At 37.6% G+C, this 21,757-nt stretch overlaps 1 protein-coding gene across 16 annotated transcripts in view; it reads left to right on the plus strand.

Moving 5' to 3' along the window:
* The window catches only part of Pde4dip (myomegalin), a 235,864-nt gene that overhangs the window by 64,616 nt on the left and 149,491 nt on the right, over positions 1 to 21,757 (plus strand). For 14 of the 16 annotated variants that reach the window (XM_046467236.2, XM_046467216.2, XM_046467245.2 and 11 more), the window contains exon 4: positions 15,728 to 15,838. In XM_046467236.2, coding sequence (XP_046323192.1) covers positions 15,728 to 15,838 — 111 coding nt within the window. Of the gene's footprint in view, positions 1 to 15,480; positions 15,839 to 21,757 lie in introns of those variants that run through there. The other 2 variants (XM_058586331.1, XM_046467243.2) reach the window with 1 other exon arrangement.

Raw genomic sequence — 21,757 nt, forward strand, 5'->3', positions numbered from 1 at the left:
ATCATAATAGTAGCTAATAATAATAAACACTGTTTATTGAGTGATTTTATACACCAGACACTTTTCTAAATATTTATTTTATTTCAGCTAATTTTGAGTTCATCTTTCTAATTTATAAGATTGTTATTATTATGACATCCATTAAACTATAAAGAGAGCAAGGATCAAATAACTTGCCTGAAGTTATAAAGTAGAGAAGCCAGGATAACTCCAATGATTTCAAGGTTCTTGGGGAAATGAGAGGATCATCTGGGGAAGGAGAGGTTCCATTGGTGGAATGTGTGCAGTTTGGTTTATACATAGAATTTTAAATGGCAGAAGCCACAGAAGAGCCCTGAAGGGTAGGGGTCTTTGTTAAATCAAGAGGAGGCCTCCACTGCTCTATTCTGTTTACACATTTTCTAATAATGTTGTCTTTAACATGAAAATGCTAGTCAAACCAGCTGCAGCATTCTAACTGTAGACTGAAGCCAGCTTTCCCTGGCAGTCTCAATCTAACCACAGTGAGTCAGCCTGTTGAGATCCCACCCAACCTGGCAAACTTTTCCACTTGTGTCTTGGGTCGGGGGAGAAAGAAGAAAAAAGTGCTAAAATGGAGAGGCTTTTACACTTTTTACCTTTGTGGAACGCTGAATTATCAGAGTCTGGATATGCTTTGCTAATTAGGTGAATCTGGGTCATGTCAGCGCTGCCTTTATGTTCTGCCGTTTCAGTGTTTTTGAGTGTTTCTCTGTAATTGTAGTCTTGGAAATGAATGCTACCAGTGAACTGCATTTTAATTTTAAAAATGGCATTTATATTTCCATAACCACAGTGTCCCAAGCATACTAGTTTTGTTTCCACTTGTGTCCTAAGACACTCATAAAGTTATTAGATGAGAAGGAGGGAGATTCTAAACTTTACGTGTTCATAAGCATAGCTTTTCTCCCTGTTAAACATGACTCCTCAGAGGCCTTCTACAGAACTTTAGTGACATTTGTTTCCTGAGCAACATTGCCAGAGATATGTGATGAGTAGCACATCAACCATGTTTTTCCTTAAGTACTACAGGAATGACTGAGACATATGCAAGTTACCATTCAGAGTATAAAACCTGATGAGTGGCATCAGAAATTTAAATTATAAAATATTTTATTTAAACAATTTTAAAGCAGCAGAGGATGAGATATTTCAAGATTGGAATAATTAATGAATGAAAATATGTCTTTATGTGTTGCTGAGGATATTTCAAGATTGGAATAATTGATGAATGAAAATATGTCTTTAAGACCTTTTTTTTTTGTCCTAACTATCAGGATAAAACATTTCCCTAGTTTTTTGTGTATGTATATACATGCATATAGAAACACACATATTAGCTCATATTTGGTTGTAAAATTAATAAAGTAACTTTATCAAAAAGAATAAATCATAAAAATTGAACAATTTGTGTAAGGTATGGCTAGCAACACAGAAAAGAGAGCAACCACTTCCACAGCAAATAAGGCTTTAAATTAGAATAATTCTCCATTTTTTAAAATTTAATCTCATTACTCTGTCCTCATTTCTTTTCTTCACCATATGAAGAGAGCTCTATTGGGGCTGGAGATATGGCTTAGTGGTAAAGTGCTTGCCTAGCGCATGCGAGGCTCTGGGTTCGATCCTCAGCACCACATAAAAATAAATAAATAAAATAAAGGTATTGTGTCCAACTACAACTAAAAAAATATTTTAAAAAGCCCTATCTTCCTTCCTGTGGACCCTGTGGAATTTCCATTATTATCATAATTTCTATTCCAATAATAAAATTTAAAAATAACAATAAAAAGGATACTAATTAATACCTATTGAGTGCTTACCATGTGTCCACCTCTATGGATGCTTTTGCCTTGCATTATCTTATTTGGTTCTCCTAACAGGCCTTTAAAGTTGTTACTATCATTATCTTCACTTGGACAAAGATTCACTGAAGATAGGAAATGACTAGGAAGTACTGGAGCTGAATATGAATATAAGTATACTGATTACAAAGTCTGACCTCTTAGTCATAGTTTTATTATGTCTCTCTGTGGACAGCTGATTCCCTTATACATTTATGGGTTAACTCATTTATTCACTCAGTATGTGAGTATGTGCTACATGTCAGCCCCTGTCCTGGCTGTTAATCCCACAGTGATCAGGTGTGAATGTATGCAGTGATGTGTGTTTAAGGGTGAATATTATCCAGCATTGTTTTCTTTCTTTCTTTTTTTGGCCTGATCTTATATGTTACTCTTTTCTTTAAAATATTTTTTTGTAGTTGTGTAGTTGGACACAACACCTTTACTTTATTTATTTATTTATTAATTTTTATGTGTTGCTGAGGATCAAACCCAGGGCCATGCACGTGCGAGGTGAGCACTCTACTGCTGAGCCATAACCCCAGCCCCAACTCTTAAAAATTATTAGTTTTGATTAGATTCTGACTTTTAGACTTAGAAGCTCTCAGAGAGGGCTTGGCAATGTATTCCTGATTTTTTTTTAACCTCTTCCATTCTCTTGGACAAAAGTTTAGCATATTCTATAGCCTCTTCCTTATTTATTTATTTATTTTTTTAGTATGTTGTTTCCCTAGGGCAAAGCTGACATTTGTGTGGTTGGACATATGGAATAACAAGACACTGAATCTTGGGTGCTCTGATCCTGAGTTTATTAACTTCTTAGTGTAAGGGCTTTCTAATAACGTATTGGTGGATTTCATTTTCTTTAGAGAGGTTGAGAAATTTGCATATTCTGCCAGTTCTTGGGCCCCGGGTGATGAGGCATTGTGGTATGAGTCAGTCCAGGAATATCTTTCTCTGCTTTTTTTTTTTTTTTTAAATAATACTGAACTTGAAAAGTTGATTTACTTTAACAGGAAGAAGAATAAACCACTAACATGGGATGGGAGAGGGAGAATAAGAAATGTTCCATGTAGAAGAAACAATATGAATCAAGATTCATATGAGAGAAAGAACTATAGCTAGTCAATATCCTTAGAACATGGGAGACAAGCAATGTGGAAAAAAATTAAGACTGGAGAATAAGAGAGAGAAGATAAGAGACAGAAGCCAGTACATGTGGCCTTATAAGTTCTGTAAAGGCTTTACATTTTAAACAGGCTCAATGGGAACTGCTTAAAGGTTTTAAACAGGCAGTCGACATAATCATATTTGCTTTTGGAAAGGTCTCTTTGGCTTCTGCATGGACTCTGGATAGGAGGACTAAAGCCTTGAGGCAGAGAGAACGGTTAGGAGGCTCAACATCCAAGGCAAAAGTTGATGATGATGCCAGCAGAGGAATGAGGTAAATGAACAGATGAAAGAGAGATTTCAAAGGCATAATTGACAGAACTAAGTTATTGATTTGGGTGTGAAGGAATCAGTGAAGGCCAAGGATGACCTACCACCAAGTTATCTCCCCATTCCTATCTGAAACTTAGTTGTTACTCTGCTGTAAATTTCCAGAGTACCTTGAACTTTCCTTTTAATACTATGAATTATCTATGGTTTAATAGTATGAATGCTATAGTTAATCTTTCCTGTTACAATCTGAGCTCCATAATATCAGATACACAATGTCTTTTCACTACTAACTATAATGATTAGCAGAGTTCGGGGTACATAGTTAACATTACCTGCCCCCCTTTCTTTTCTTTTCCTTCCTTCCTTCCTCTCTTCCTTCCTTCCTTCCTTTCTTTGTTTCTCTCTCTCTCTCTCTCTCTCTTTCTTTCTTTTGTTTTCTTTTCTTTTTTTTGTTGTACTTTGTCGTGTCAAGCTTTCTTGACATCATCAAGTTGCTTGAGCAACTGCTAAGTTATGCCATTCGTGGGGAGAAAAGAGAACAGCTGGAACAAACACAGTATTTTTATAATCATTAAAACAACAGTACAAACCAATAAATCAGTGAAGTGATTTTCATTTTGGGGAAAAAAGTAAACATCTTTTCTGCTCTTCAGGAGCTCTAAGTGTATTTGGGGAGACAGCCAATATTAGATAATCCTAATAGATTGTGGTAAAGACCACAATAAGAATAGGTGCATAATGCTGTGAAAGCACTCAGGAGGAGGCCCTTGTCTAGCCTTAGGGTCCAGTAGCCTTCTTTAATATCTAAGTTAATTACTTAACATCTGAGCTGAATGAGGAGTGAAGAGGAGGGACATTGCATGCTAATGCTGCTACCCCTGCAAAGTCCTAGAGGCAGCAGAAAAATAGTTCAGAAATAAGATTTTTGTCATGGCTGGAGCACTAGAGTGTTGATTTGGGATCATGTTGGCTGTGTCTCTCTCAACTCACCCTCTACTTTCGGTTAGTGCTTTGCTGCTGACCAGTCTATGGTAGTTCATGTATCACTGTGAACTTACGTCTTTTGTGAACTTACACTGTGCTCTTACGACCACAGCAGATCCTAGTCATGCCTTCAAAACTGCCTTCATGTCTTGAGAAGGATTGAAAAAGGATTATTGAAAATCTTGAGAAAAAAGTTGAGGCCATTGATTGGTATTTCCCCCTGAATTCTAGTAGCTCAACAGATAGTCTTTCTGAGTTGAACCAGGTGGACAAACATCACCTCCTGCAGGTATTGGTTGGGCTAAGGTGAGGGAAAATCTAGTTTGGAGCCTAAAAGTTCTTGGAAGCTCCAGGCAATGCTGCAGCTCAAATGTCATTTCTACCATGCAGTTCATTTAGTTGTCTCTGGCCACACTATTTCTGTCTGGGCTGTCTATTTTTGGTGGTCAGAGAAGTTGTTATTTGTTTTGTTTTGTTTTTATATAGTTCACAGTGCTCTGGTGTGGTGCTGATGACGACATCTTGCTATTCCAGGATCAGGGGTGGTGTGGTTGTGTATCTGTGGTGGGGAGAGGCAGCAGGAACATCATCTGAACCCTCATCCTTTATGCTCATACTAAAGCTGTCTAAGATAGGGTTTGTTAATCAACCTGTTGTTAGCTCTCCTGTCATCAGTCCAGTTATTTTAAGAAAAAGCTGTGTAGAGGATGTGCTCTGAGTTTTAGGGGAGAAAATGAAATGGTATTAATAGTTTAGCATATAAATGACTCTGAAACTTTAGAACTTATGTAGAAATTTCAGAAACAGAGTTTTAAAAGATAAATTTGCTTATTCTGCAATCTGAAAGAAAAAAGTGAAGTCTTTGTAGCATCCCCAGTCTTTCTGAGGCAGGTATCAGTAGTTGGTTTCTGGAACACTAAGCAGAAATCTCTGTGTTGGAGTGAAAGAATTGATGAGTGGAAGACTGAGTTGAATGACTTCTATTTACATTTTCCTTGTTAGAATGTGATACGCAAATGTTATAAATATTCATCAGGACAGCCTAATGGGAATGTTTTCCTTGTATCAAAATATAGAATAGATTATGTATTTGAATGGATCACATATTTGAATTTGTTTTATCTGGAATTATAATAAAACTTTAGCTATGAATAATTAGTATTGAAGGCCATTAAGAGGATATTCCATGTAGCCTTTCTGTTAGTGCCCCACAATTTAAATAGGATTAACATGCAAAACATTTAGACATGATCAATTCTTTTTTGGGGGGAGTACTGAGGATTGAACTTAGGGGCATTCACCCACTGAACCACATCCCCATCCCTATTTTGAATTATATTTAGAGACAGGGTCTCAATGAGTTGCTTAGTGCCTCACTGTTGCTGAGGCTGGCTTTGAACTCTTGATCCTCCTGTCTCAGCCTCCCAACCCGCTGGAATTTCAGGCATCCACCACCATACCCAGACTAGACATGATCAATTCTAAGCCTTTAACTTTAACTAAGTTGAATTGAATTTAAATATATAACTAAATCTTTATTACAGAAAACCTTTATAAAGGGAAAATGATTGAGGAAGTTGCTTCTCCTAGCTTTCAATTATTTTTTTAAACAATGGCTTTATTGAAATATAATTGATATCCCTCACAACTCACCCTTCTACAGTCTGTAATTCAGAGTTGTACAATCATCACCAGTGTCTTTCTCCAGAACACTTTCTTCACCTCCAGAAAGAAACCTCATTCCATTATTAATCACTCCCTATTTCTCCTTCTCTCTAGCTTAGCTCCTGGGAACAACAAATCTACTTTCTCTCTCCATATATTTGTGTATTCTGAATATTTCATATAGACAGGATTGTATACTATATGACCTTTTGTGCCCTTCTACTTTTTTAAATTTTATTTTTATTTGTTTTAATTAGTTACACATGACAGTGTGCCCATTTACTTTAATAATAAAACGCCATTGTGTTTTCAGGGTTCCTCCATGTTGTAGCATGTATGGGTATTTCATTCCTTCTTATATTTGGATAATATTCCAGCATTTGGATATTCTAAATTTTATGCATTCATTCATTAGCCCAAGGACTCTTGGGATATTTTCACTTGGGGCTATCAAGAATAATTCTGCTATGAATGTTTGTGTATAGGTTGTTATAGGGTCATATAGCTTTAATTCTTCTGAGTGTGAAACTAGAGGAGGAATTTTTGGGTCATATGGTAACTGTTATGTTTAACCTTTTGAGGGTCCTCTTTGGTTTACTCATCTTGAAAGTGGAGAAAGTGAATTTTACATAGGCTCAGATGGTCAGGTCCTCCAAGGACAGAGGGATAATTATTTACAGTCCAGGATGCTTTTTGGAAAGATGTTAGAGACCTGAGGTACATGGGCATGTTAGTCAGCTTTCCAGCACTGTGACCAAAACACCTGACCAGACAACTTAGAGGAGGAGAAGTTTATTTGGGGCTCACAGTTTCAGAGGTTCAGTCCATGGTCAGTTGACTCCATTTCTCTGGGGGCCAAGGTAAGGCAGAATATCATGACAGAAGAGTAGAACAGAGGAAAGCTGCTCACCTCATGCAGGCTGGGAGGAAGAGAGAGAGAAAGGGAAAGTGGACATAGGAAAGATGAATCCTTCCCAGGCATGTCTCCAGGCATGTCTCCCACCTCTTCAAGCCACATCCTACCTGCCTGTTACCACCCAGTTAGTCCAAACTAGGATAGTCTGATTAGGTTACATCTCTCATAATCTTATTATTTCATCTTTGGATATTTCTGCATTAACACAGGAGCTTCTGGGGGATGCTTCCATATCTAAATCATAACAAAGGGGAAATACTGTTTTAGTCACAGGTCAATCTTAGGCTCACAGGGGATATATAGTCTCATGACCAAAACCCTGGATGAGTGTGCAATATGGAGTCCAACTAGGAAGTTGTAGTCTGTACTCCTCCTCTTCATGAGCAAGTCAGCTAAGGCTCTTGATGTCTCTTTTTCCTAAGTAGGGAAATGGGGATAATGATATCTAATTTGTGTACTCCAAAAATTGTAGTGAAGGTACAATGAAATAATATACGTTGAAGTGTTGTATACATCATCAAATCCCATGTCAGTGGTTGTTGTGGAAAAGACACTATAATTGAATCCAGCTAATTTTATAAGTCTAAATCATTAAAAAACAACCAGGAATTAAATTAAGTACTCTTGCAACTCAGATTTTATCAGAACAATGTAGAAATTCTAAGTATTATGAATATCTACGTATATGTATATTGTATATACATACATGTATTACGAATGTATACATATATGTATATTATATATACATATATGTATTATGAATACATATATGTATTATGAATAAAATCCCTTCATCTGCCCCAACTCTTCCCATCTGTCTCTCTCTCTCAATCCAAGACAAATTGGCTTCCTAGGTTATATTTGACTGGATTCTGAAATACAGAAAATACTTCCTAGCCATTTGTGAGCCTTTGTTATAGAGCTATCTTGAAAATAAGACAGTAAGAAAAGTTAAAAGTTTAAACAGTCTATTGGAGATCATCTTTGGGTTACTGCTTTTGTTTTGGAAATATGGTGTCCCTTACACTTACTTACCTCTTCTTGTAGCAAAAGGCAATCAGAGTACTCAGTGTGAGTAGATAGACTCTTATTACCTTTTTAGTGCTATAGGAGAGCTTGTGGGTATTCTGAGACTACTCGAAAAAGGATAGCTCTCTCAGTAGAGAACATCTTTGTTAGAATTGTTTCTAGGAGAAAGTATGTTTCAAACATAGATTCTCAGGATGTCCGAAGATCTTAAAAGTTCTGTCTAGCTGAGATGTGAAGACTCTTAACAATATCACTGACGAGTGGTTCTTCAGTTTTAGTTAAGTCCCTTTTGTGGCAGGTATATTGTTCTTTCTTAAAAGTAAGTACCTGGCTAGGGTTATGGCTCAGTGGTAGAGAGCTCGCCTAGGACGTGCAAGGACCTGGGTTCGATCCTCAGCACCACATGAAAATAAGTAAATAAAATCAAGTATTGCATCCAACTACAACTAAAATATAAAAATTTTTAAAAAGTTTTTTTTTTTTAAAAAGCAAGTACCTACTAAAGATTTGATATTTAAATATATGAAAGGAATTTGGCAATAAATTCACTATATTCAACTCTACTATAGAGAATTTATCCTTATATCTAGTTGATAACTGTCTACTTAAAATATTTCTCATTTCATTCTCTTTAAAATAATTAATTTTTTAAGAAAAATTATGGGCTATTTTGTTACTTTCAGGAAAAAATGTATAATAGATACTGATTCTCACAGTTTTTTTTTTTATCATGCCAGACAACTGAGTTAAGGATATGTTAGCACCACACATTCTGAACAGTATGAAAGATGGCCATTAATTTTCAAAATGCCTTACATAATGATAAATATGAAAACATTCTCTGGTTTACTCAAAAAAAATTATGAGCTGTTTCACAAATGTCAGGAATATACAAATAATAATGAATACTTGTCAGTGTATCTATTATCTAAATATGAACAACCATTCTTTTCACTCTGTGTGCCTCAGGTGGAAAAACAAAATAGCAGCATTACAGATATAGTTACAACCCTCTTGGTGACCTGTCTAGATCCCAATCTCCTGATTGCAATCCTACTATAAACTATTATTCTGTAATTGTCCACAAATTGCACAATTAGAAAATAGCAGAACCAGAAGTTGAACCTAGATCTCTTTGGTTCAAAAGCTATTGCACATTCCACAATTCTATACCACCCCACCTAGATAAATGTGCATAATATGATCATAATTGCTATCTACTTGTAAATGTATAATAAAATGTTGAGGTTACTTTAAACACTACTCTCATGCTCCTTTGTTTACTATATTAACTTATTTTAAATATTTTTATTTTTAAGGAATGTAAAGATATGAATTAACACGGATATCAAAGTTGCAGAGTTTGAATTGTGGAAGTTTTATTATATTTGAAAAGAATGTGTCTATCATGGTGATTAATCATTTCTAGTGAAGTGGAACTTTATTTTTAGGAGATTGGTGAGAGATTTATATGTTTTCAAGCAATTCCATTATAAGAGCTATATGGGGGGTCTGAATATGATTAAGCAAATGTGGAGTTGCGTTTTTTAAAGGCTGACTTGACAGTTGGTGATGTTAATGGAGCATGACATACAACAGCTGGGTTGTAATCCTCCTACTATTGTTGGCATTGATTGAGTCATTATTACAGTATTATTTCCAGTCTTGGCTAATACATTATGGAAGAGGTAGAAAGAAGAAATTAAGAAAGGAGCAGGGTCAAGCCATTCATGTTTGAAAAAATCGTTTTGAGAGAAAAGTATAGATATGAGATTTACTGAGAGAGAAAAAACAAAGGTATAAACACTATATAAGTCCCAGAGCCTGCAGTGTTTTATTGTCTAAATAATATGGAGATTCTGAAAATACACTGGCCTGGGAGACCTGATTTGGTAGGTTGAGTGTACAGTCCAAGTATGTGTGGTATTGTTTGGTAAAGCTACAGAAAGCAAAGTAATAAGACAAAGCATAATCAGTAAACAAAGAAACAGAACAATCTTGCTTGTAAACAGTTCCCAGTTCTTCTTACCCCCATTGCCTTTCTCCTTACCTGTTTTAGTCAGATTTGCATTGCTATGATCAAAAGACCTGACAAGAACAATTTAGAGGAGGAAAAGTTTATTTTGACACATGGCTTCAGTGGGTCAAACCATGGTTGGCCAACTTCATAACACTGGGCCCAAGATGAGGCAGAACATCATGGTTGGAAGTTATGGCAGAAGAAAGCTGCTCAGTTCCCATCAACCAGAAAGCAGAGAGACATCTCTGCTTACCAGAGAGAAAATATAAACCCCATAGGCATGCCCCCCAGTGAGCTATTTCTTCTAGCTACATCTTACACCCAGTTAATCCATATCAGTGTGTTAATTCACTGGTTAGGTGGCAGCTGTCATAATCTTATCACTTCACCTCTGAACATTCCTGCATTTTCTCACACATAAGTTTTTTGGGGACACCTCATATCTAAACCATAACTTTGTCCACATTGAGAACCAGGACCTGCCTCAAGGAGCAAAGTCAAGGCTCTTCACCCTGACTTTCAAGATTTCCCCAGTGTAGTTCTTCACGCCCCGTAGTCTCTGGCCCCTTATTCCAAGATGGTGTGTACCCTTTGCTTCAGTCCAGTTGGCCCTCTGTACCTTCACTTATATTCTACATACCTGGATTGCTTGTAACCTCTCCCCAGATTACCCAATCCTGATTTAATCCTTTAATGGGCAATAAGACACCAATTTTCTATGGAATCTTCTCTGGCAATCTCTCCTTCCTAATTTCTATTGTCATGTTTTTCTGTGTTATACAGTTTGTATTGTCCTTTGCTAACAAATTTAATACATTATTCTCTATTTTTTTCAGAACTCTTATAGAAAGACCAGATTCTGCATTGCATTTTAACATTAGTTTGTTAGAATAATTTGTTTATAAAATACCCCTTTTAAAAGTAGGAGTGTCTTTAGGTATGCCATTTATCTTAAAATATTTTCTTAATTTTGTGTTCAGATTGGGTTTTATTATAATTAAATCCGGGGAGGACAAAGAAATCAGCAGTTTAATTTTCATGCATTCTTTTATTCAACAAGTATTTACTGAGTACCTGTTATGTACCAGACACCATTCCTAGCACTGGTGATAGAGAAAAAAATAGGTCAAATTCAGCTTTCTCATGGCATTTACATGCTAGGGGGGAGACAAGATATGTAAAGCTAGTAAATGTAATATTTTAGAAGGTGGTGATACTATAGAATTAAAAAAATAATGAAGGGGGATATGGAATGCTGACAAGAAGCATGGGTGGGTTATAGTTTTAAATAGGAAAGTCACCTGTTTGAGAGGGTAGCATTTGTGGTTTATTTATTTATTTATTGCAGTATTGGGGATTGAACTGGGGCCTAGAGAAGGTGACATTTGATCCAAGATGAAGGAGAGGAAGAAGATCCTGTAGCTTTCTAAAGAAAGAGCATAGTAGGCAGACGGATCAATTAGCTCAGAGACCCCGAGGAGGAAGGGTGCTTACAGTTTTTGAGGAAAAAGCCAGGGGAACCACTGTGACTAGAGCAGGATGTATAGGGAGAGAGTGGCAAGAAGAGTACAAGAGGGAATCCGAGAGGAGGAGAGAGGCTCCTGATCATGCAGGGCCCTGGGGCCTTATGGGCCGATGAACCAGTATCAGCCTTTACTCTGAGGTAGACAACAGGGGTTTCTCATGGATGAGTAACCTGACATATTTTAAATGAGTTACTCTGGTTCTGTGTTCAGAATAGACTGTAGGGGAATTAGGGTTGGTGCAGGGGAACCAGTAGAGGAAGCTATTCAAATAACTTGGGGTAAAGATGATGGCATCTTGGAGCATAGTGGCAGAAATTCCAGTGACATTGGTGCTACATGGAACGTGTGTGCGCGCGCGTGTGCATGTACTCAAACATACTATATATAAAACAATAAGACTCATAGACAGATGAGGTGATGTATAAGAAAGAGAATGAGCCAAGGAAAACTCAAAAGAATTTGGCCCAAACAACTATAAACTCTATAAAAACTATAAACATTGAGTTGATACAAACTGAAATAGGGTCCAATGAGGGAAGATCATGTTTGCTGGGAAGAAAGAGGATTCCATTTTAGATATCACAAGTATGAGATGTCTATATTCAGATGGAGATTTCTACTAAGAAGTTAGGTATAAATTGGAGTTCAGGGAAAAGGTCAGGGTGGGCACACAATCTGAGAAATTTAGGTGAACAAAACATCATTTTTCTACAATTACCATTTTCACAAATGTATTTTCTTTGCAACTATTAAAACAAACTTTTTACATTATAAGAATAATCCAGGCAAAACATAATATTTATGGGATACTTATCCATTCATCAATTCCACAATACTTGGGAGTGCTTTATAAATACTGAGGAGAGAATACAAAGATACAAACTATTCCTTGCCAATCTTTAAAATCTTTGAGGTGACTTTAAACAGGGTGTGGCAGCACAGTGGTGTGACTGTTACTGCAGATGTGGTTTTAGGGTGTTGTGGAAGCTGTAGGAACAGATGAAGACATGTAATCATTGATACTTTCCTTGGGTGCCTTTGACTAGTAGGGAGTTCAAACATATGAAAAATTAAATACCTCTAAACAGTATAAATAACCTTCTAAGATAATAAAAGCAATATCAAAAGGCATCACATGAACCACTTGCTGATGTTAATATTTGCCTTAGGGAGGTGTTCAAGAGAGGAAGAAACTAGAGTAGGATGCAAAGTTTTATTTGGATGGAATTTGAAACAGGATTTGAAGGAAAAAAAAAAGAGGTGAACGTCTTAAAGACATGTGGTGGTGTTTTCCCTTTAATCTAAAAGTGATGAGATGACTGTGAAGAGTTTTAATTAAGAGAGATGGCAGGATATATTTGAGTCTTGAAAACATTATTTTGGCTCTAATATGGAGATGGCTGGAGTGGAAAGGGACTACCGCAAAAGTATTTGCTATGAAGTTTGTGTTGAGTATGTGACATTCAAGTTGAGCTATCTAGCAAAGAGTTGGACGTATAGGACTAGATCCAGAAGGCTGATTGGAGATTTAGGAGTTATTTGGGAGGTAAAAGTTATGGAACTAAAAGTAGATAAAATCTCTAAGGGAGAGAGTGTGAAAACAAAACAACAACAAAAAGCAAAAGGCTAAGGACTTACTATCATTTAAGCACCAATTTTAAGGGGCTGCCCCCCCCCAAAAAAAAAAAAATACACACAGAAAAGGGAGCAGAGAAATAGGCACAGGAGAAAACAGGCATAGATGTCCAGAAATATATAGGTTGAATAAGAATAGCCTGAATTCTTACAGTTTTATTTCCCAAAAATCTTTTATTAATTTTTTTCTTACATGATAAAATAATCCAAATTGACAGCCAAAGCTTGATTAAACACTAATCTAGAATCTGGCAGCATGGCTCTCTTGGAACAAAATGGAAGTGATAATAATAGGCTATCCCTCTAAGAACTTAAAGTAGTAAAAGGCCTTAAAAATCACTCCATTCCCAACCATATCATTTTATACATGAAGACAGCTGGGCCTCTAGAAAAGTACACTCTTAAGCCCAGTTAGTTACAGAACTGGGACCAGAGAAGGTATTTTAAAATTTTATTTATTTCTCTAGATGGGGTCCCACTATGTTGTCCAGCCTAGGCTGGACTCCTAGGCTCAAGTGATCCTCCTGCCTCAATCTCCCAAGTATCTGGGACTATAGGGTGCACCACTACACCTCAGAAAAGTATTTTTTGAATTTTAATTTAGATTTTGCTCCTCATGGTCTATAAGCCCAACATATTCATTTATTCCAAAATTTCAAATTTAATGAAAATAGTTAAATAAATTTTAAGTGTGTAGGTTTTTTCAAAAGGGTGGAATATTTTGGCTTAAATTATCAACTCTCCGTGAAGAATTGTGTTGCCTACTTATAATCCTAATCTATTTGGAAGAATGCACAGTTCTAATTCTGCCCTGCTGAGGTCACTTAATTCATTAAATCTTTTTCTTTCAAAAGCAAAGTGCTAGTTCAGCCGCTAGCAAAGCTTTTCCTGGTATCACTTCAGTAAGAACTGATCATTCTTTCTTCTATGTTTCCATAAAGTCAATGATTTTTTTTTTTAAAGTACAGGTTGAGATTTATCAGCTGCTCATGAAATCATCTTAGCAGGTCACTCAGAAAGAGAAAAAGAAGAGAAATGTTAGAGCATATCATGCATAATGATAGTAACAATTACTTTGTGAAATATTTATTTCAGTTAAGTGTGAGTGTGAGTGTGAGTATGTGTGTGTGTGCGTGCGCGCATGTGCACACGCTGGATTGCAGTTTGAAAAACACAATCTTGGTGAATTGTAGTGTAAAGCATATCTTAACATGTACTGATCAGCTAGCTCTTTGATGGTTGAGACTGTCTTCATCAATCTGGTGGGTACTCAGGAGATACAGACATGAATCATTTTATGGAAGTTTGAGAAAGAATTGAAAATATGAGAAGCAAGTAGGTTGGGAAAGTGAATGGTTGACATATGCATAAACTTGTTTCCTTAACTTGGATGTTAATATTCATTTTTTAAAAAGGTATTATTATTGAACAAAGAACCTGAGTTTGATATTTGTGCTGTGAGGTTGTCTCCTAGTCACCTTCAATATCCCTGTGATGTGGCATAAATAATACTTCCTGCTAATGTTGCAGCTGTCACTCAAAGATCTTAAATTGCTTTATGAGCAGGATCTGGTGAGGAGTACTTGGCTCCACTTGGCAGTTGCCTGAGTTAAGAGCCAGTGACTGGCTGAAATCAACAGGCTCCAGGAGGGTGGCTCCTTCCCTCTGCTCCTCGTACATTCTCTTCTCCCCTTCCCTTCTTCCCTAGAGGGAGGTGTCCTTGACCCTCTCTCTGTGTGAGCTCCTGTAACTAGTAAACAGTTTGCAAAGATCCCACTCAACTAGAAGATTCACTTTCTTTGGAGGTGCCTGGAGGTGGGAGAAGCAGGGAATAAAGGCTATTAATGTAACTGCTCAGGGATTGAAAATCAGGAGAAAAACTGAAAGGAACTGATCAGAGGTGAGCTCTGGATCACCTAAAGGAATTAGAGACTCATTTGGTTTGTAGCTCCTTTAAGATTTGCACCTAAAAGGATATTTGACATGTGGTCACCTTTTTGTGGGCCATTTTGTGTACATGTGCTCTTCTCCATAGAAATCTTGTTTCTGGCCACACTTTCTTTTTTAATTATTTTATTTTTTGGTACAAATCAGCCACCAAGAGCTTAAAGTAAGTAGCCCCTCCCCAGCACTCCACACCCTTTTATTTCCTTCTCTTCTTTGCAAGCCCTCCGCCACAGTCACATTGAATTATTCCCCCTTCCCATTTCCTGGAAGCATCTGGGGGTCAGACCCTCTTTTCTCCTGGAAACTGTTAACTGCCTACACTTGGGCCTGGGAGGCTCCAGGAGGGTGACAGCCTAGTCCTGGCCTGGAGTCGGGTTACACCACTTGTGTCTGAGTTCACACAGCATGTTCCTCTGTCAGGGATTCCGCAAATATCTCCCTGAGGTAAAAAAGGAAAGCGCATTGCGCTCCAGCACCCAGAGCAGCGAACCCGGTCCCAAATCCTGGAGAAAGCGCCCGCGTCCGGGGCCATGTCGCTGTAGCCCCGGCCTCCCTTGGGGTCCCGCAACCTCAGCAGCGTCCCAGCCGGCTCCATTCATGCCGTGGTGCAGCTGCACCATGTTCCTGGGGTGAGGGGGCGATCGGGCATGCTCCTCCTCATGGGTTGCCCACCATGTCTAATGGATATCGCACTCTGTCCCAGCACCTCAATGACCTGAAGAAGGAGAACTTCAGCCTCAAGCTGCGCATCTACTTCCTGGAGGAGCGCATGCAACAGAAGTATGAGGCCAGCCGGGAGGACGTCTACAAGCGGGTGAGTGCAGGGGCAGTGGCAGCCGGGGGGCTAGTAGACCTGTTGCTATTTTAGGCCATTCCTAGCTAGTTCTGTGCTTGTCAGTGAGAAAGACAGGATTCAGTCCAGATTTGATCACCTAAACACCGTGTGACCTTGGACAAGCTTACTTCACTTCTCTTGTTCCTGTTCTCTACTTTCCTTCTGTGTAAAGGAAGGGGGCTGCATTAAACCAGAAGGAACTCTCAAACCCTGTTGTAGAACAGCCCAGAACAGTCATCCTGGAACAGATTTAAAATGTAGATTTCATGCTTCACTCCAGGGATTCTGATTTAGTAAATCAGGAGGGAAACTTTCATTTTTAGGCCAGCACAGGCAGTGACTCAGGCAGGTGGATTACATACAGGCCACACATTCTGCTATTGAAAGGTCCCTTCTAGCTCTGGATCAGTGGAGCATAGGATGATGCTGTGGAGGAAAGGGAGGCGCTGAGGACAGTTCTTTCCTTGAGAAATTCATGTTTGTTTTTGAAGATGATTAGGCTTTTGAGACAGGATCTTGGGCACTTTTAGTCCTAGGAATAGTTCACCTTAGAATGAAGGAGAGAATACCCATGGGATAGTGGTGGGCTGACAGGTGGGGTAGAAGAGAGAATGGGCTTTCCTTTGCAGGGAGGGCTCTCTTGATTGATGGGTCAGAATGTGTTGGCTGAGTTCAGAGTGAGATGAGACAGCACCTTACTTAGAGGTGATGGGTTACAGGGATTAAGATTCCTAGCTGGTTACCACAACATTGATTTCTTTAGACCTCTCAGTGTCTGGGCAAGTTGATCTGAAGTGGCCTGAATAACCTGGGGCTGGTTACTTCTGACCATATCAGAGATTATAAACTCCTGCTTTTTATGGCAGAGGACTACCCAAACATTGCCTGTCATTTTATTTGTGTGTCCTATCCTATCCAGAAGAAGGCTGGGAAGCATTACAGACTGCTGAATAACATCTTAGATCTGGAAAATAACTGATGTCTTTGAGACCTAAACGATAATTTAGTAAATTCAGTTAACATGGACTACTAAATCTGAGGAAGTTAGCACTATTTCCTATTTTTCCTGAATTTCCATGTTTAACCTGAATTTTTCTGAGATTCACCCAGGTTCACCTTTCATCTTTTATGTGGCATGTAGTGAGTGTTCTTCTTGGAGCTGCCAGAGGTCAGGAAGGCTGGTAACTCAGAGATGGAGACAGGGGAACATAAGTGGCAGTATATGCTTCAGGGTAGGAAGGTAGGAATGGTAAACAAATTTGTTCCCTGTGCAGAGGGAGAAAGTTTTCCCATCAATCCAAAGCAAGACAGAAGGGGCAATTTTTTAGATTATTTGAGAGAAAGGATTTTCTTTTAGCTTGAATAAAACTACTGCTTGGATAATTTTGTCTCATCCTCTGCCCTGCACTAGCTAAAGAGACCATCTTCAGGGAATACATTGGGTGGGGTGTGAGAGGGCACCATTTCTCTCCTGGAAAATGTGGTTGATGAGATAATAGGAGCTACAGAGGGTACAGGGGCAGTGAGTCACAGCACATTGTCACATGTAGAGGTGGCAACCTTTTTACTCCACTCTAGTCTAGCCCCTGGGTCTCATGCAGAAAGTAGGTATTGCCCTATCTCTACCTCGTCTTAAGTTTCAAGTAGAGTGGTCAGGCAGTATTGTACTATATGATTTGAAGGATTTCAAACTGCTGTGTCCTCTCCTTTCCCATCACACCAAATCTTTTTCAATCTGCCTGTCACATTACTCTTCTCATCTGACTGGTTATTTGAAAAGTGCTACAGGTTTAGATTGTAATGCTGTTACTATTTGAGAAGCAGAATGCATACAGTCACTTTCAGTTATTAACATCACAGTTGAAATTGGTCTATTATACTAGGAAATGATAAAGGATTGATAGAAACCAGGATAGTTCTGTTTTGATGGAAGGACCAGAGATTAGGAAACACTGGGTTAGGACTCATGGAGAACCAGGGGACCTAGGCAAGCCATTTAACCTCTCTGAGCCTGTTCTAACATCTATAATATGAATAAGACCACAGGCACAGAAACTTATTTATCGTATGAATAAATAGCACCATGATTGATGAAATAGAACTTGTGTCAAAGTACTTTGTAAACTCATATATATTCCCATGAATGCATCTTATGTTCATGCTTGTTTTTCACATCATGATTCCACAAGGTTAGAAGGATTAATGATCAGCAATTTTGGTGAAGAGACATCAAGGGTAACATGCCCAGCCTTACATGGTAAGTCAGATGGTTCAGATGAGAATTAATTTAGAGTACTGTTCTGTTTTCAAACTTATCTTGATTTTTATTTAGTTGTTAGAAGGATGTTTCTTTAAAAGTAAATATGTAAAAACATTAAATCATACTCAGTTGAATTAGAATCTGCAAAAATTTGAATACTGTTTACATAATTCTTTTTTTTTTTTTTTTGATACCAGGGTTTGAACCCAGCCAGGGGCCCTTAACCATTGAGCCACATCCTCATCCCTCTTTTTATTATTTTTTTTAGTTGTAAATTGATCTTTTATTATTTATTTATATGTGGTGCTGAGGATTGAACCCAGAGCCTCACGCATGCCAGGCAAGTAAGTGCTCTATCACTGAGCCACAACTTCAGCCCCTCAGCCTTTTCTATTTTGAATAGGGTCTTGCTAAGTTACTTGGGGTCTCGTTTAGTTGCTGAGGCTGGCTTTGAATTTGCAATCCTCCTACCTCAGCCTCCCGAACTGGTGGGATTGCAGGCATGTACCATCTTTGCATAATTCTTTAAAGAAGACCAATGCTTATACAACATAAAAGTAGTGCAAATCTGGGCTGGGATTGGGGCTCAGCGTAGAGCACTCGCCTTGCACGTGTGAGGGCCTGGGTTCAATCCTAAGCACCATATAAAAATAAATAAATAAAATAAAGATACTGTGTCCAACCATAACTAAAATATAAATATTTAAAAAGTAGTGCAAATCTATTGTGAATATTAATTATTAATGATTAATATTGACATTAATTATTTTATTGTTTCTGTTGAGATATTGGTACCTTAGAGTGAAGAATTACTGTCTTAGTGAGAGGCTGTAAAACACTCCACCATAACTTCAGAGAAACTTTGGGAGAAGAGGCCTGGAGAGAGGGTGCTGTTCTTTTCTTTCTAACTATCAAACTATCAAGTCTTCCTTCAGGTGTTTGAGAAAGAGATTAAAATGGATATAATTCTTAATTGTGAAGGAAGCTAAATAGATTTTTGTTTGTAAGAGAAATTGTAAAAGCTAGAGTGCTAACTAAAAACCTAGAAGTATCAAATTCAAAGCAAGTTAACAGATGAAGACTTAAGGGTTTCTCTTTTTTTGGCTATTCAGAGAATTGAGAAAAACTCTTTAGATTCATACTGTCCGTGGATTGATAAATAGTATTAAATTATAATTAAAAGTTGGTTCTTTGAGATTAGCTACTTTTCTGTTGAGTGTTTAAGTTATCCTTGAAGCTTCAATTTTTATAAATATTAAATACATATAAATGTTTATGTATGTATAAATATATACATAAACATACATGTATATGTATATACATAACTTTTCTTTTTAAAGGATGAGTTGGCTTACCCTCATTATAGGTAAACTGGGACTTATGCCTGCATGATTAGGTACCACTGCTCCTTTCTTGGTACAAACAGTAATTGTAGGTTCAGTTTCTTTGGGGAAGACAATTTTGAATCTATAAAGCAAGCTAAGAAGTAATCATTGTAACACATATATAGCCCCCAATTCTGGAGTAAAGGAAAGTGAGAAAATTCTGTGAGTGGTTCACAGCTGAGTATGGCCCACTCCTAGGGAGACTGGCTTGTTAGCATTTCTGAACTGCAGCTGCTGTGGTAAATAATTTCTGGGTGGCAACTTGGCTGACTTCCTCGTTGTTATTACCTAATCCTTCATCTTCTCATGTTAGCAGAGTGTGCCACCACCAGAAACATGTCTGACCCTGGAATTTATAAAATTCACTGCTGTGTGGTCAACACCCAATCTTCAGATTGCACACAAAACCACCATCCTCTCTTTTGCTTCATGATGATAACTTACTTGTTCAACTTATGTGTACTTTTTTATTACCCAAAGTTGCTTTTTAAGAGAGTGAAGGTTCCATTCTAAGAATCAAATTTAAAATGTGATAGGGCCATATCCAATAGCAGAAAGGTCAAAAGAAATGGAATGTTGTCATCCTGGACCAAATAGAATCAATGTTTAAATATGGTATAATTGATGTAAAGTGAATTTGGCCTTTAGATAGGAGCTGAGAGTTGTGTTGTATAGTTTTATGTGTCTTAAACTGCCTGACTTCTTTGAGAAACCACTCCTTTTGAAACCACTTTAGTTTTCTTATCCTTGAGATTAGCTGATCCTTTTCCTGAGCAATCTTTGAAGTTTGTACATAGCATACTTCTATAGCTATGTTGAACAGCTTACTGATTTTACCTTTCACCAAATTGTCATTGTTTCTACTATTCTGCCATCACTGGGCATAGTAGTTAAGAGCTATGAGCTGGACAGACTTGGCATGGAATCTTGATTCTACCACTTCACTTCCTGTGTTAACTTGGGCAGATACAGCCATGTTCCACATATTGATATTTTAATCAATGAATACCACACACATGAGGGTGGCTTCATAAAATTTTAAAGGAGCTGAAAAATTCTCATAGCCTGGTGATGGTGTAGCCATTGTCACAGTGTAGGGAACTGTATTATTACAATATTTCTGTTTATAGTGATGCTGGTATAAACAAACCTATTATGCTGCCAGTTGCATAAAAGTATAGCACACACCATTATGCACAGTACATAATACTTGATGATGACAATAAGAAACCATGTTACTAGTTTATACATTTATAGTACTATACTCTTATTAGTATTTTAGAGTATATTCCTCTCATTTATATAAAAAAAAACAACATTAACTATAAAACAACCTTATATGGTCCTTTAAGAGGGATTTCAGAAGAAAGCATTGTATCAGAAGAGGTGACAGCTCCGTGTGTATTGCTGCTCTGAAGGCTGTCCAGTGGGACAAGATGTAGAGATGGCAGACAATGATAATGATTGATCTTGACCCTGGGTAGGCCTAGGCTATTGTGTGTATGTGTCTTAGTTTTTAACAAAAAGGTTTTAAAGTAAAAAACAATGTGGAAAATTTTAAAAATTAGAAAAAAGCTGCTAGGTCTGGTGGCACTCCTATCAACTCGGGAGGCTAAGGCAGGAGGATTGCAAGTTCCAGGCCAGACTCAGTAACTTAGTGAGACCCTGTCTCAAAATTAACTTAAAAAATGGGAGGGCGATGTAGCTTAGTGGTAAAATGCCTCTAGGTTAAATCCCCAATATCATACACACACAAAAAAAAAGCTTGTAGAATAAGGATATAAAGAAAAAATATTTTTGTACATCTGTACAATGTTTGTGTTTTAAGTTATACACAAGTCAAAAGTTTAAAATTAAAGTTTATAAAGTACAAAAGTTACCATAAGATGATTGTTATTGAAGAAATAATTTAAAAAGTAAATTTAATGTAGCCTAAGAGTACAGTGTTACAGTGTTTATAAAGTCAATAGCAGTGCAAGCAGTGTACAGTAACATCTTAGGCCTTCACATTCTTCACACTCACTCACTCACAGATTCACTCAGAGCAACTTCCAGTTGTGCAAGCTCCATCTGTGGTTAAGTGCCCTATATAGGTGTACCATTTTTAAAAAAATCATTCACAACACATTTTTACTGTATCATTTCTATGTTTAGACATGTTTAGGTATAAAATACTATCACATTCCACTTGTCTACAGTATTCAGTACAGTAGCATGCTGTATAGGTAACCTAGGTGTGCACTAACTAGGCTA

This window comes from Marmota monax, unplaced genomic scaffold (genome assembly GCF_021218885.2).
Source record: "Marmota monax isolate L192 unplaced genomic scaffold, Marmota_monax_Labrador192_F-V1.1 WCK01_AAM20220418_F8-fsc00181, whole genome shotgun sequence".
In the NCBI taxonomy this organism is placed as follows: domain Eukaryota; kingdom Metazoa; phylum Chordata; class Mammalia; order Rodentia; family Sciuridae; genus Marmota; species Marmota monax.